This window comes from Eublepharis macularius, chromosome 12 (assembly GCF_028583425.1).
Source record: "Eublepharis macularius isolate TG4126 chromosome 12, MPM_Emac_v1.0, whole genome shotgun sequence".
Classification (NCBI taxonomy): Eukaryota; Metazoa; Chordata; class Lepidosauria; order Squamata; family Eublepharidae; genus Eublepharis; species Eublepharis macularius.
The window spans coordinates 47,446,923-47,459,701 of NC_072801.1; the positions used below are offsets into that span (position 1 = coordinate 47,446,923).

A 12,779-nucleotide genomic window follows, 5' to 3' on the forward strand; every position below is an offset into this window, starting at 1 on the left:
GTGGAGATTTCTTCCTCCACCATCCAGTCCACCAAATCTGCCAGGCCACCTCCCACCAAAGTGGAGCATTCCCTTCCCCAACATCGTCATCTCTCCCAGTCAGCCATTGGGTCATACACTACAGGCATGGCTACACTATGGAATCCAGCCATGGTTGTAAGACCTACAAGGAAAGGCAGGAGATCAATGTGCCTGTCAATCAGCAGGGACCATACCCCCCCCCTTCTTCATGGGCAGTGAGAACTCTGTGCATGTCCCCTTGGCCAGTGAGAGGGAGTGTTGGGCTTTGGGATCACACAAATCCATATTGGAACATTGTCCTCTGCTGTGGTGCAAGGGAAGATGCCAATGTTTGGATCAACTGATAGAAAACATGGATGACACCCCTTTTTTCCCCTCTGTACTTCCCTACGTCCGGCCAGTGCGGGTGAGCAGGGTGCAGACACATGATGTGTCAATCCGGATCCAGCGCCAGGCCACAATCTTGTCAGAATCCATAGTGAGTGCCCTCACATATGATTGTTTAGCCTTGCACTCTGAGATCCAGTGGCGCCGGTCCACACCACGACAGCCATTCACTGTGCCCCCTGCAGGATTACACTTGGTCTCGAAGAAATACTGCTTCAGGGGTCCTGTCAGTGTTTGGACCTCCGAAAGCACAGTCACGGTTTTGCCACGAATGTCCACAGCTGTACGCTTGTCTGTTACCCAGACATTGACACTGTCACACACCGACATCTCCCCCCGCCGTATGGCCCCCTCCAGCGACCGTTTCAACTTCAGCGTCCTGTTAGCAGCCTGCCCTGGATGGGTGCTAGAGTCCTCCATGAGAAACAGCAAAGGGGGGCCAGCAGGCTCCTGGCTTGAAAGGGTAACACGTGGAGAGATCAGGTCCCAGTCCTTGAGAGGAGTCTCAGCCCAGGGGATCTCAGTTGTGTTGGGGAGGGTTCCGTTGCTGGGAAGGGGCATGGCATGGGAGACACAGAGCAATGGGGTGATCATGACATGAAGCAGAATAAGCATCACTCCCTGTGCGGCGGAGACCTATGTGGGAAGAAAAAGAATTGAGTCTGGGGAAGCGCGATCCATCAGGCCCAAATCATCCATGCACTGTAGAGCATAGGAAGGTTGAAATGAGGTTGTAATCAACCTTCCTGTAAGGCCCACAATCGATGGCAGACAATACAAACAAGCATGTTTGAAACCGCCTTTCAGTTTTTCACATGTGCATACCAGAGGCTGAAGCAGAACTGAAAAGCACTTTATGGAGCACATGCGATCTGGTGGGCTAGTTTTTGAGACACATTAACTCCCATCCCCCATCATCTCCTTTCTCTGTGGTTCCATCCAAGAGAACAGTCGTGGTTGTCAGTTCATGGTCAACCTTCACAGTGTGGAGAATTATGGAAGTGCTCCTGTGATAGACTAGAATACTAATAACCTCTGTCAGCAGCAATCTTATTTCTAGCTATGCAGCAGCCAACTAGGGCAGACCCAGAATGTGCAGAAGTAGAGCACATCCATCTTCAGTTGCTGCTCTCAGTAAACGGTGCTAAGCGAGACAGCATTCATCTAACTCCAATACGATGATAAGCAGGCAGCGACCTCGCAGCATCCTGGTTTCAATCTTAACTGGCATAACTGAAACCTACCTCTAACACAGCGATCCTCAACTCACTAGTGGGTTTCCTGGCACCCGCTTCCTTAAAATATCTGTTCCTCAAATCAAAGTGCCAGTTCTGGCTTTCCTCTCCCTCTCTGAAACAAGAAGTGGCTCAGAAGAGCCCTGGAGGCATCATCTCTGTGTCTGTACCTTTCAGAAGCAGGTCCCTCTGCCACAGGAAGTTGCTTAGCTTGCAACCACCCAACATTTTGTGACAGGTCCTATGGCAGCCATTTTGCAGTTGGGCCCACTTTTCAAAAATCCAAAAGAACATATAGGCTCAACAGGGCAGGGGGACCTCATTTCTAATGTAATGGTGGAAACTATATCCATTGACCGTCAACTGGGTTATGAGGGACTGGAGAACATCTCTGCCTAATTACTGCAGCATCTTTTTTCCCCTTTCACATTGGAAAAAAAAAAACGGTTTCCTTTGGAGATGATACCTCTTTCTTCCTCAGGGCTCAAGTTCCCATCTACATTATAGACGGCACCGGTGGTGACACAGTTTTTGAGATCTCAAGAGCAGCTGTAACTTTCTTAAGGGTGAGACTTGGTTCAGTTAAGAGAGTTAAATCCTGTTGATTGCTAACCACGGGAGACAATTTCCTCACTCCGAAGTTGGGTCTTGGTTTGCCACCTCATGTCCTTTGTAACAGTCACACGTGAGTTTCAAAATTCCTCTGTGTGTAGAGCCCGATTAGGATCATGACTGTAGCATGCATGGAGATGGGAGTCAGGAGGATTCCCCCACCCCTCCCTGCAACATTTTACAGTCCTTAAATGATTTGGGGGGAGCACTATTTGGCTCATTAGGGAAACTCATATGAAAACCTGTGTGATTCCCCAACAGACCAATTAGCCCCCCCCCCCCATCATTTCAGGTCAGGGAAATGGTGCAGAGAGGGAAGGCTGAAGCCCATTCTCCATGCACGCTGAAGCCATGATCTGAATAAGGCACCATGCCCAGAAGAACTGAGGGCCTCACACATGACTGTGACACTCAAGGACATAAGGTGGGGACCCCAGACCCCACTTGTATACTTTGTAGCGTTGAAATCGGCCCTCATGTCAATCTCTTTTAGACAACAATTGCCCTTTCCTTGACAAAGTGAGTTCAAAGCTTGGAGGAGCAATTCACCCTTTGTTTCTAGATGAAATCTCAGCTCTCATTTGTGACGTGCCGCACCTTTAACCAACTTTGCCAGCTGGGCCTTTTCCAGGAAAAGCAGTATCTGGCTATGGTTATCCATTCTCCAATCACACCCAGATTAGATTACTGCAACACACTGTGTTAGGGGCTCCTTTGAACATTGTTCAGAAGCTTCTGTTGACCCCAAGTGCAGCAGTGAGGCTGCTGACTGGAACACATTATTGGGCATGTACCTTGCCTGCATGTCGGGGGAAGAACTCTGTGGCTTTCAGTTTATTTCCGGAGGAGTCAACTAGACAGTACCTGTGAGACTGCAAGTGCTGTCACACGTAAGATCAGTGAAGTAACGTTCCCAAGGCATAAATGCAGCTTGTGAGTGCAGAGATGGGGGAGGGGATTCACCATTTTTCTAAGCCAAAACAGCCACAGAGGGGCAAGTATGCTCTGCTGTGGGACTTCACATGTACTTCTTGCAGCACATGGAGCCCCAAAGGATGCCAAACAGCCCCCCTGTGGCTCTTTCCACTTCGGAAAAATAGCATGGGAGGGGAGGCTGAAGCCCCTCCTCTCTTTCCACCACGCTCATGAGCTGAGTCTGGCCCCATAGCCTTTGGGAATGTTAATTCCAGGGCTTTTTTTCAGAGGTACAAGCTGGTATGGAGTACCGGCACCTCTTTACAGAGTACTGGCGTCTCTTTACGGAGTATTGGCACCTCTTGGGCATTTAGGACTTGGGCTGAGAGGAGAGCATCATGAGTACTGGCACCTCTTTTTTTTTTTTAAGCACCAGTTAATTCTCTGATCTTACATTTGACAAAAGCCGAGTTGCTGGACATCTGACAAATCCAGATGTGTGGCAAATCCAGACCCAACCTGTGTACTCTGTAATGTGTGTAACTGAGCTGCTGAATCCAGGCAAGATGGAGGACTGCCTGCTTGTTTCCTGCCCTCCCTCTGACAACCTCATCAATGGAAGGAAGAAGAGACTGATGCTTTTTAACTGAATCTGGATTCAGGCATAACGTAATGGTTCTTTTGTCTGACTGATGGCAGTTGATGGGGCAGAGAAGACACTTCTTAACTTGAACTGGATCCAGGTACAATCGAGAAGCATCTGATACTGCCCTTCAGGACAAATTAATGCCCACTAAGAGTGGTTTACAAAGTGTGCTATTATTATCCCCACAACAACAAATGCCCTGTGAGGTGGGTGGGGCTGAGAGAGCTCTGAGAGAGCTGTGACTGACCCAAGTTTACCCAGCTGGCTTCAAGTAGATGAGTGGGGAATCAAACCTGGTTCTCCAGATTACAGTCCTGCCACCCTTAACCACTAGAAAGTCCACAGAAATATTCCCTGCATCTAGCCTTGATTTTATTGGGGGTTTTTTCCAGATTTTTTTGTGTGTGTTTGTATTGCATGCAGCTTTAGGAATTTTTTGCTGAGAGGTGGCATAGAGACATCATAATCAATCAATTATATCAGGGGCTACATGCAAATAAGGGACATCAGGTGCTGGCCGGTGACACAACTATTTGTTTAAATATTTATACTCTGCTTTTCTGACTGAATGGTGACTGAAATCATGCTACTACTTTGTTCTCCTCTCCTCCATTTTATCCTCTCATCAACAGCCCTGAGATAAGTTAGAAATGACTGACCCAAGGTCATCCAGCAAGTTTCCATGGCAGAGAGAGGGATTCGAACCCAGGTCTCCCAGATCTTAGTTTGACACTGTAACTACTATACTACACCGGGAGAGAGGGGCTTGGAGCAGGGTCATCACTGCTCAGATTGTTTTGTGTGTGTAGGTATGCGTCTCTTTGGCTGTATGTGTCTTCTGAGTAAGAGATGTTGTATACTATGTTTTGCACTTCTAACCAAGAGGAAGAAAGAGGACTATGTGTTTGTGAGTAGGTTTGCTGCGTGTGATGTGCTCTCCCTCTCTGTGTCATGCATGACTGTCTGTGTGCTTGGGGGGAGAGGTGGTAGTTTTGAGAGATGCCTTATGTGGGTTGTTATATATGCATATGAAAGACAACGTTTCTACATGGCTGCATATGCGTGACTTGATCTGTAGTTTGTGGCTTGGCTCACTTTCATAAGTTATCTGCTCTGCACATGTTCTGCATTTTCCCCACATGGAACACTGATTGTCCTTGAGATTAGCCAAAGGTTAACCCAGACAGGATGCAAAGGAAGCATGAGTAGAAACTCATTATTTTAAATGCTAATTAGTAGCCCATGCAACTGCTTTGAAGCTAGGAGTAGGGTTGTGCCTTGCACGTTTAGCATTTGCTTCTTATGTTTCATTAACAATTTACTTGGCCCCTTTGAAGCTGAAATTATCTTTGTAAGAAAAATGTAAAGGTACAGGCAATAGAAGCTGGTTCATTAAGGCAAATAGTGCAAAGCCCCACTAACTCAGGTTGACCTAGTGTTGCTAGTTTCAGGTTGGAAAATTCCTGGAGATTTGGGGGGTGGAGTCTGGAGAAAGCAGGGTTTGGGGGTGGAGTCTGGAGATTTGTGGGGTGGAGTCTGCAGAGTAAAATGCCTTAGATTCCACCCTCCAAAGCAGCCATTTTCTCCAGGTGAACTGATCTCTTTGCCCTGGGGATCAGTTGGAATTCTTGGAGTTGTCCAGCCACCACCTGTTGGTTGGCAACCTTGAGATACCTGCTCCCTCCTACCTGCCTGCCTCATTAATGTTCTCACCAAGGGTTGCCAGGTCCAGCTTGGGAAATTCCTGGAGATTTGGGGGGTGGGGCCTGAAGAGGGTGGGGTTTGGGGAGGGGCCTCAGTGGGGTGTAATTCCATAGAGTTCACCCTTCAAAACAGCCATTTTCTCCAGGGGAACTGATCTCTGTTGCCTGGAGATCAGTTGTAATTCCAGATCTCCAGCTATCACCTGGAGGCTGGCAAGCCTAGTCCGGAGGAGGGGGTGGCAGCCTGCCAGCTGCTTTGCAAGTAGGGTTGCCAGCTCTGGGTTGGGAAATTCCTGGAGATTTGGGAAGTAGAGCCTGAGAAGCCATCCTTATGGCTTCCTCTGAGTTTCTGACTGGTCAATAGACACATACAACTCCACTGATGAGGACTTTCAGTCTTTTTTCTATCCCAGAGAAGAGTGAGGAGCAGGAAAAAACTGTCCAGTCAGGGACTCTTTAAAATGGAGAACAGTTATGGCTACCAAAGTTCCAACGAGCAAGTGTCGCTTCAGGGCTTCCACCCATACCCATTCCAATCCTTCAGAATAAGGCCTACACAATAGAACGTAACCAGGGTGCCCATTTCCCTCAGGGCATTAAGCCCTCCTCCTTTAGGTGCAGGTATCAGCCATTCTCTGCTAGCAAGAGGAAAAATCCTACAAAAGAGGATTCACACATTTATGTGCCTCATAATGAAATTTTGTTGCAATAGGAATTTGTGTCTTGGAGAGCCGGGGCAATATTGCCTTTTCAGCTTTTTTTCTGGCTCTGGAAAAGTGAAGGGGAAGGGTTTGGGGAGGGAGCTCAACATAGTACAATGCCAGAGATTCCACACACCCCTCCCCAAGGCAGTCATTTTCTCCAGGGGAACAGACCTCTGTAGTCTTGAGATCAGGGTCGAATCCACATTTACCCATTACCCGCATGTTTATCGGATATCTTCTGTTTGCCTCCAATCCGCGATTTTTTCCTCTTCGTTCACATTCCTGCTTCCAATCCGTCTTTCTCGCGCGTCCCTCCGGTCACACGGCCGCTCGAAAACAGCTTTTTTGGGCGGGACCTTTTTTCCCCGCCCATTTTTTAAAAAAATTTTGAGCGCACTTTTCCGTTATTTCGATCTTGCCTTATAAAGAAACATCATTGAAGATAATGATGCCTCTCTTTCTCCCACTGACAGCACTGATGGCTCTCTCCTGTTTCTTTTTTGGAAATTTGGAAGCATGTGGGAAGCTTTCGTGGGCATTTCCTACGCAGGACAGTTCAGTGCCTGAATTTTACTGAAGTTTCACTTCCTTGGAGTGTCATTATTTCGATATTTCGTAATTTCGATATTACAGTAATATAAAATAAAAAAAATAAAAAACAGTTAAAAAGGAAGTTTCGCGAGTCCGTTCTGAGGATGGATTCACCCCAAAATGATTTTTCAAACTACCAGATTTGATTCAGAAACAGCATAATCAATAAATCCAATGCTATGAAGTCAAAAACAGTCTTTTGCAGACTACGGAGCGCTTGCAAGTTGAATCAGCCAATAGGAACTCTCGGAACGGCCGGAGAGACAGGAAGGGGGGTGGTTTTTAAAAAAACCGCGTAAATTGTGCATTGGCCTGTTCATGGCCACCGTGAAACTCCCGTTGAAAACCTGTGACCACATATTCGGGAGAAATGCGAATGAAATGCGTCTGTTTAATGAGGTAATGTGACCGGCACTCGAGAATGCATGGGGAATGCGGGGAACATGCGACTTAGAATGAGTAATGTGGATTCGACCCAGTTGTAATTCCATGAGATCATCCAGCCCCACTGGGAGATTGGCAACCCTTAAGTTGCAGGACCTTCTCCTTCCCCAGCCAGTAAACTTCTTTGCCCAAAGAAAACAAAACCTTTAGGTAGCAATCTTATACACACTTGCTTGAGAGTGACTCCTACTGAACACTGCAGGCCTGACATCTGACTAAAGAAGCATGAGATTGCACCAGTTTGATAGTGGAACTTCTGAAAAACTTTTGAAGGCTAAGGTGCTGCGACTCCCGAAAATCATTTTTCTGGTAACATTAAACTTTTGTCTAGCAGTAGCTGTGGCTGTTTGTATGTAGTTCATTATGCAGTGGTGGCATTTGATTTCTACCTGTGGCCAAAGGCCTCCTCACTTTATGTAACTTGACAATGTGGAAAATGAGTTCTTGAAAACCAGGTTTTGTGTTCTGGATCATACAGAGAAAAAACCTCCCCATGAAACTCTCCGATCTTCAAAGCAATTACTAATTAGCGTTTTGTTTTTTAAAAAAGAGATCTTAATTGCAAATCTCTCACATAATAATCGTAACAACAATAATATTTGATTTATATACCGCCCTTCAGGACAACTTAATGCCCACTCAGAGAGGTTTACAAAGTATGTTATAATTGCAAAGTATGTTATAATTATCCTCATGACAATCACCCTGTGAGGTGGGTGGGGCTGAGAGAGCTCCAAAAAGCTGTGACTGACCCAAGGTCACCCAGCTGGCTTCAAGTGGAGAATCAAACTCGGTTCTCCAGATGAGAGTCCTGCTGCTCTTAACCACTACGCCAACCTGTACATCACAACTAGCTAACTTGCCCTGTTATCCATTTGAAAAATGGGCAATATCTAGCATGTTTTCTACAAGCTTAATTCTTTGGCTAGATAATGCTGTATGCATAGCTTATCTGTGGCTCAGCTCAATTAATTGTCCTTAAGATTAGCCTCAAGGTTTCCCCTCTATAAAATGGGTTTACTTCATCTCGACTGTCTTTATTGCTTATGCTTCTAACAAACTGCTACATGTATATGCATGTTTATAAACAAAGTCTGCAGCTGGGCTCACCTGCTCGAGTTAATCTGTTCTGCATGAACTTTTAGTTCTCACTTTGTGCTTGTGATACTGTTGTAAGCCTGGATTGTGTTAGGATGATCTACGATGACCAGGTATCATGTGCTGATGAGATGGTTTGGTGGTAGGGAACTTGTACACACATGCAGTAGTTCTACACCTAGAGGAAAAGAGTGTTTTCTGTGCGCTCCACCCCCTGACTCACCAGTTTCTGCCTGTGAGCAGCTATTTTATGAGCAGCTGTGATTAGTGGACCCTGGAGACCTTTTTTAAAAAAAAGTTGATCATGCAAGCCTTAAATCTGCTCACCCCTGCAAAGCATAAGAACATGAATCAGACCACCTAGCCCAGCATCTTGTTTCTCACAGTGGCCCACCAGTTGCCTTAGAGGGCCGGCAAACAGAGCAGAGAGGTCAAGGTCCTCCCCTTGTCCTTGGCCCCTTCCGAATACAGAGGGTGAATTTAGTCACCATGGCTAACATTGATATACCTCTTTCCCCATGAACTTGTCTAATCCCCTTCTAAAGCATCCGTGCAAGTGAATTCCACAAGTTCATTATTTATGTTGCTGACCTGAAAGTCACCAATCTTCTTGCAAGGGAGACTTCCAACAAGAGACTGCTGAATGAAAATTTATCAGTAGTTTTAATGGTACTGATCTTGGATTAAACAGGCCAGATGCCTTTCTCGGCCTCTACAGTGTTAAATGGCTCAGTGTAACTAAGTATTTTACGTTATCACTAATTACAGCAGTTGTGAATGGTAACTGTTTCTATTTGATATACTTTTGAATTTTGCAGAGGAATGCTACCATAAACAAATGTCCCTTGTGTTTCACTGTTTGTTACCCAAAATTTGAGGGGCTGCAGCTCAGTGGCATGAGCAACATCTCAAGTTCAACCCCTGGTGTCTCCAATTAAAGCAGCAAAGTTCTAAGTGACATATTTAGTTTTTCACATCAGTTTTAGATGTATTTCTGCTATGTGAGGTTTTCATTTCATGCACCAAAGTGGACACAAGACCACAATAAATCTGTCAGTCCTTAAGGTGCCACAAGACTCCTTTCTGATTTTTGCTGCAATAGACATAGCCCTGAAGTCTTTAGATATGGAAAGTGGGAGATTACCTGTGGTGTCAGTTTTTCCTTCAGCCACAGCCAAGCAGAGCCTGGGCTTTATTCATGACCCTCCAGGCTGGAGTCTTGTTTGGATACTTCCTGATGCAAGCCAGCCTGGGAAGAGCAGGGTCTTCTTGGTGCCTTCTCTGTGCTGCCCAGTTCCTGCCAGGCACCGGTACCTGCTTGCAGTTCATGTGCCTGAATGGCCAGACTCCTCAGAGTTTCTGCAAACTTCAAGCTGCATCCTCGTTCCTCCCTGGGATGAATGAGGAGAACAGATCCTTTCCCAGTTGCCTCTGTTTCCCACTGTTGACCAAGGACCGGAGTGCAGGAGATGGAATGTAGAATGGGCGCAGGGCTCAGCGTCGCTCTTGGGATCTGCAGAAGGAAAGCGAAATTAAAACTCTCGGTGGACTGAACCCAGGAGCCCTAGATTTCAATTCCCCCTGTTGCACAAAATTCTGTACCTTATCTTGTTTTGGCTCAATTAGTAAAGGAGAATATGCTGGAGTCCCATGAGAGAGAGAAGCATAGACCTTTTTATTCATTGCTTATAAGCAAGGAAGAACAATACAGTTACCAGGTAAGGAAAAGCTCCTTGGGCTGATTAGTTCTTCGGAGCTCTGATGCTACAGCATAAGAATTTATACCTTTTGGTCCAGTGGCATAAGTTACGTAGGTTGCAGCCTTGAAACTACATCAGTCAAGCAAATGACCATGCCAACGGTCTGACCATCTCACATTGGCAGAACAATTCTAAACCTTATCACAATATGCATCCTTTCTTAATTAACATTGCTCAACACTTCAAGGATGCTCAGAGAACATTTTCTGTCTTTCTCACACTTTCCCTTTCATAAAGGTCATATTATTTCCTGTCCTTTTGGCATCTAAATGTCGCTTCAGCAAACCTTGTACACCCCTGTTCTGATTCTTCGAAGCAGTGATTTTCAACCTGTAAGTTGGGACCCCTCAGGTGGCTCACAGAGCCTCCATATTTTTCCTTTGCCTGTTTTGTGGAAGGATCTGCTGCTTATTGGCACATGTAGAGAATAAGGGTGCCACACCACCAGCCTCTGTTTGCAAGCATGCGGAGTGGGACCCTCAGCAGCAGTGAAGATTCCTCCATTGGCTTGTTCCTTTTTTAGTGCCCAGCTTCTATTTCCTGTCTCTTGCTCTCCTGGTCTGTTGCCCATGTTGCTGGCCTTCTAGTGAGTCCTCTGAGAGACTTGGTCAATGGCCACCACTGAATTTCATCATGCAAGCAGGGACTTGACTGCTGGTCCCTGCTTCCACTCCAAAGTCTAACCCAATATCAGCAACGGAACATCCCTCTCTAGAATACCCCAAGTCACAATTACACCTACAGTGATTTAATGCAGAACAGCATGAACCATGGATGCACACACACAATTATCCTGCATCCTAGAACTTACTCAAAAGCCTAATATATTTTCTTTGAAATGTGTAAACAGTAGAAAGCAGGTCCCCTGTGTTTCTGTCTGGACACCCATCACTCAACAGCCACTGGATTCCAGACCCCACTCCATGGAACTATTCCAAAACTTTGCTGATGTGAATACCAGTGCAAATCACAACTAAAATCCCACCATATCTAGAAGAGAGAGCCAACGTCCCGTGGTGGTTAGAGTGTTGGAATCTGGGAGACCCAGGTTTGAAGCCCCACTCCGCTTTGGAAGCTTGTGGGGGTGATCTTGGGCCAGGTATTATCTACCTCACAGGGTGGCTGTTAAGATAAACGAGGAGGGAAGAAATGTAAGCCACTTTAGATCTCTGTTGGGGAGAAAACGAGGCCATAAATAAATCAAGTGAACTAGAACAAAGTCAATAGCCCCGTCATAGAGCAGAACCACAAGTGACAAAAGGCACAGATTGGACACTTGTCTGCTTCCCTCAAGTTTTGATGGGAAATGTAGGCGTCCTGGTCTCGCAGCTTCGCTCTCTGACTGCTGTCCAATGGACTTTTCAACTGTCACTTGTCCAACATTCTGCCAAGCTGCCTACATTTCCCATCAAAACTTGAGGGAAGCTGACAAGTGTCCCATCTGTGCCTTTTGTCACTGGTGGTTCTGCTCATAGATCATGAAACCAGCTATTGGTGAGTCTGAAAAAATTGTGGAGGCCCAAGAACCTGGGTTGTTTAGAACCACCCTACCAGGAAGAATGTTCTAGAACCCAATCCTTAAAAAAACAAAAAAACCTTGAGCATGTCAGCATACCCAGACTACACGGGAATACCATAAAAGAAGGGAGAAGGGAGTTTTGTGAATATCTAAAGATGAAGATTCCTCGAATCAGACAAGTGGTACATTTGGCATTTGAAACTTTCAAGTAAGAAATTCACGAGAACTCTAGTATCTCATGGGCCACAAACCTGTCTATTTAGTACATTTTTTGTCCAACCCTTCCTTCAAGAAGCTCAGGGCAGCGTACTTTATTCTCCCCTCCTCCATTTTATCCTCACAACAACAACCCTGTGAAGTAGATTAGCCCAAGAGAGTGAGTAGCCCAACATCACCCAGTGTGCTTCCATGGCAGAGTGGGATTTGAAGCTGGGTCTCTCTGATCCTATTCTGACATCCTAAGCACTACACTAGATCTCTATTGGCTTCAGGTTATCTCTTTCTTAAAGCCTAACTTTTAATCTTCCAGAGAGGGTGGAAGAAGGCTACCTAAGAAGTGACTTGAGCTTCTGTATCTCCTTCAGAATCTTTCTCATGTGGCAGGTATCCGGAAAGAGATCTAAAACTTCCTCCTCCTCTGGAAATCATAACCCAGCAAGACTGAAAATGCTTGAGTAGTTGCTACTGTTATCCCAATGAACTCCCCATACCTGCAGGCAATACCTGCCATTATATATGTATATGCATGCATATGTATACACACACTTTTGTAAAGAGGTCTAGGGAACACCTCTTTGCCCAATAACTCCCCATCCTATCCCAAGGGCAGCTGGGAAACATCAGGTGACGCCTGCGGATTCTGCAGCTGCTGACGGGAGCCAAGGGAATGGGATCCAGATGTAGCAACATCTGGGGAGGACTGCCATATGGGGGATGGGGTTGGAAGGGTGGCTAATCCCTCTCGCCTTTGAAACTGACACTGATGTCGCTGCTCCAACCCTCCCTTCTCTTTCCTTCATCCTCCACCCAGCCAATCTAGGCGGGAACTAAATCCATCATCTACCTATTTCACCTCACATTTCACTCATTTTCTATAGAGAAATAGGGAATAAGATGAGGTAAGACAGGGAAAATAAATTTTTCC

General features: G+C 46.0%; 1 protein-coding gene across 1 annotated transcript; it reads right to left on the minus strand.

Moving 5' to 3' along the window:
* Window positions 1-408: 408 nt before the first annotated feature.
* On the minus strand, window positions 409-1,023 carry LOC129340309 (brain-derived neurotrophic factor-like). Its single transcript, XM_054995028.1, has one exon. The coding sequence runs from the start codon at window positions 1,021-1,023 to the stop codon at window positions 409-411; it is 615 nt and encodes a 204-aa protein (XP_054851003.1).
* Window positions 1,024-12,779: the final 11,756 nt, after the last annotated feature.

What these genes read in the sequence shown, in the direction of transcription:
- LOC129340309 (XM_054995028.1), bottom strand. Translation starts at nt 1,023, where the DNA reads ATGCTTATTCTGCTTCATGTCATGATCACCCCATTGCTCTGTGTCTCC.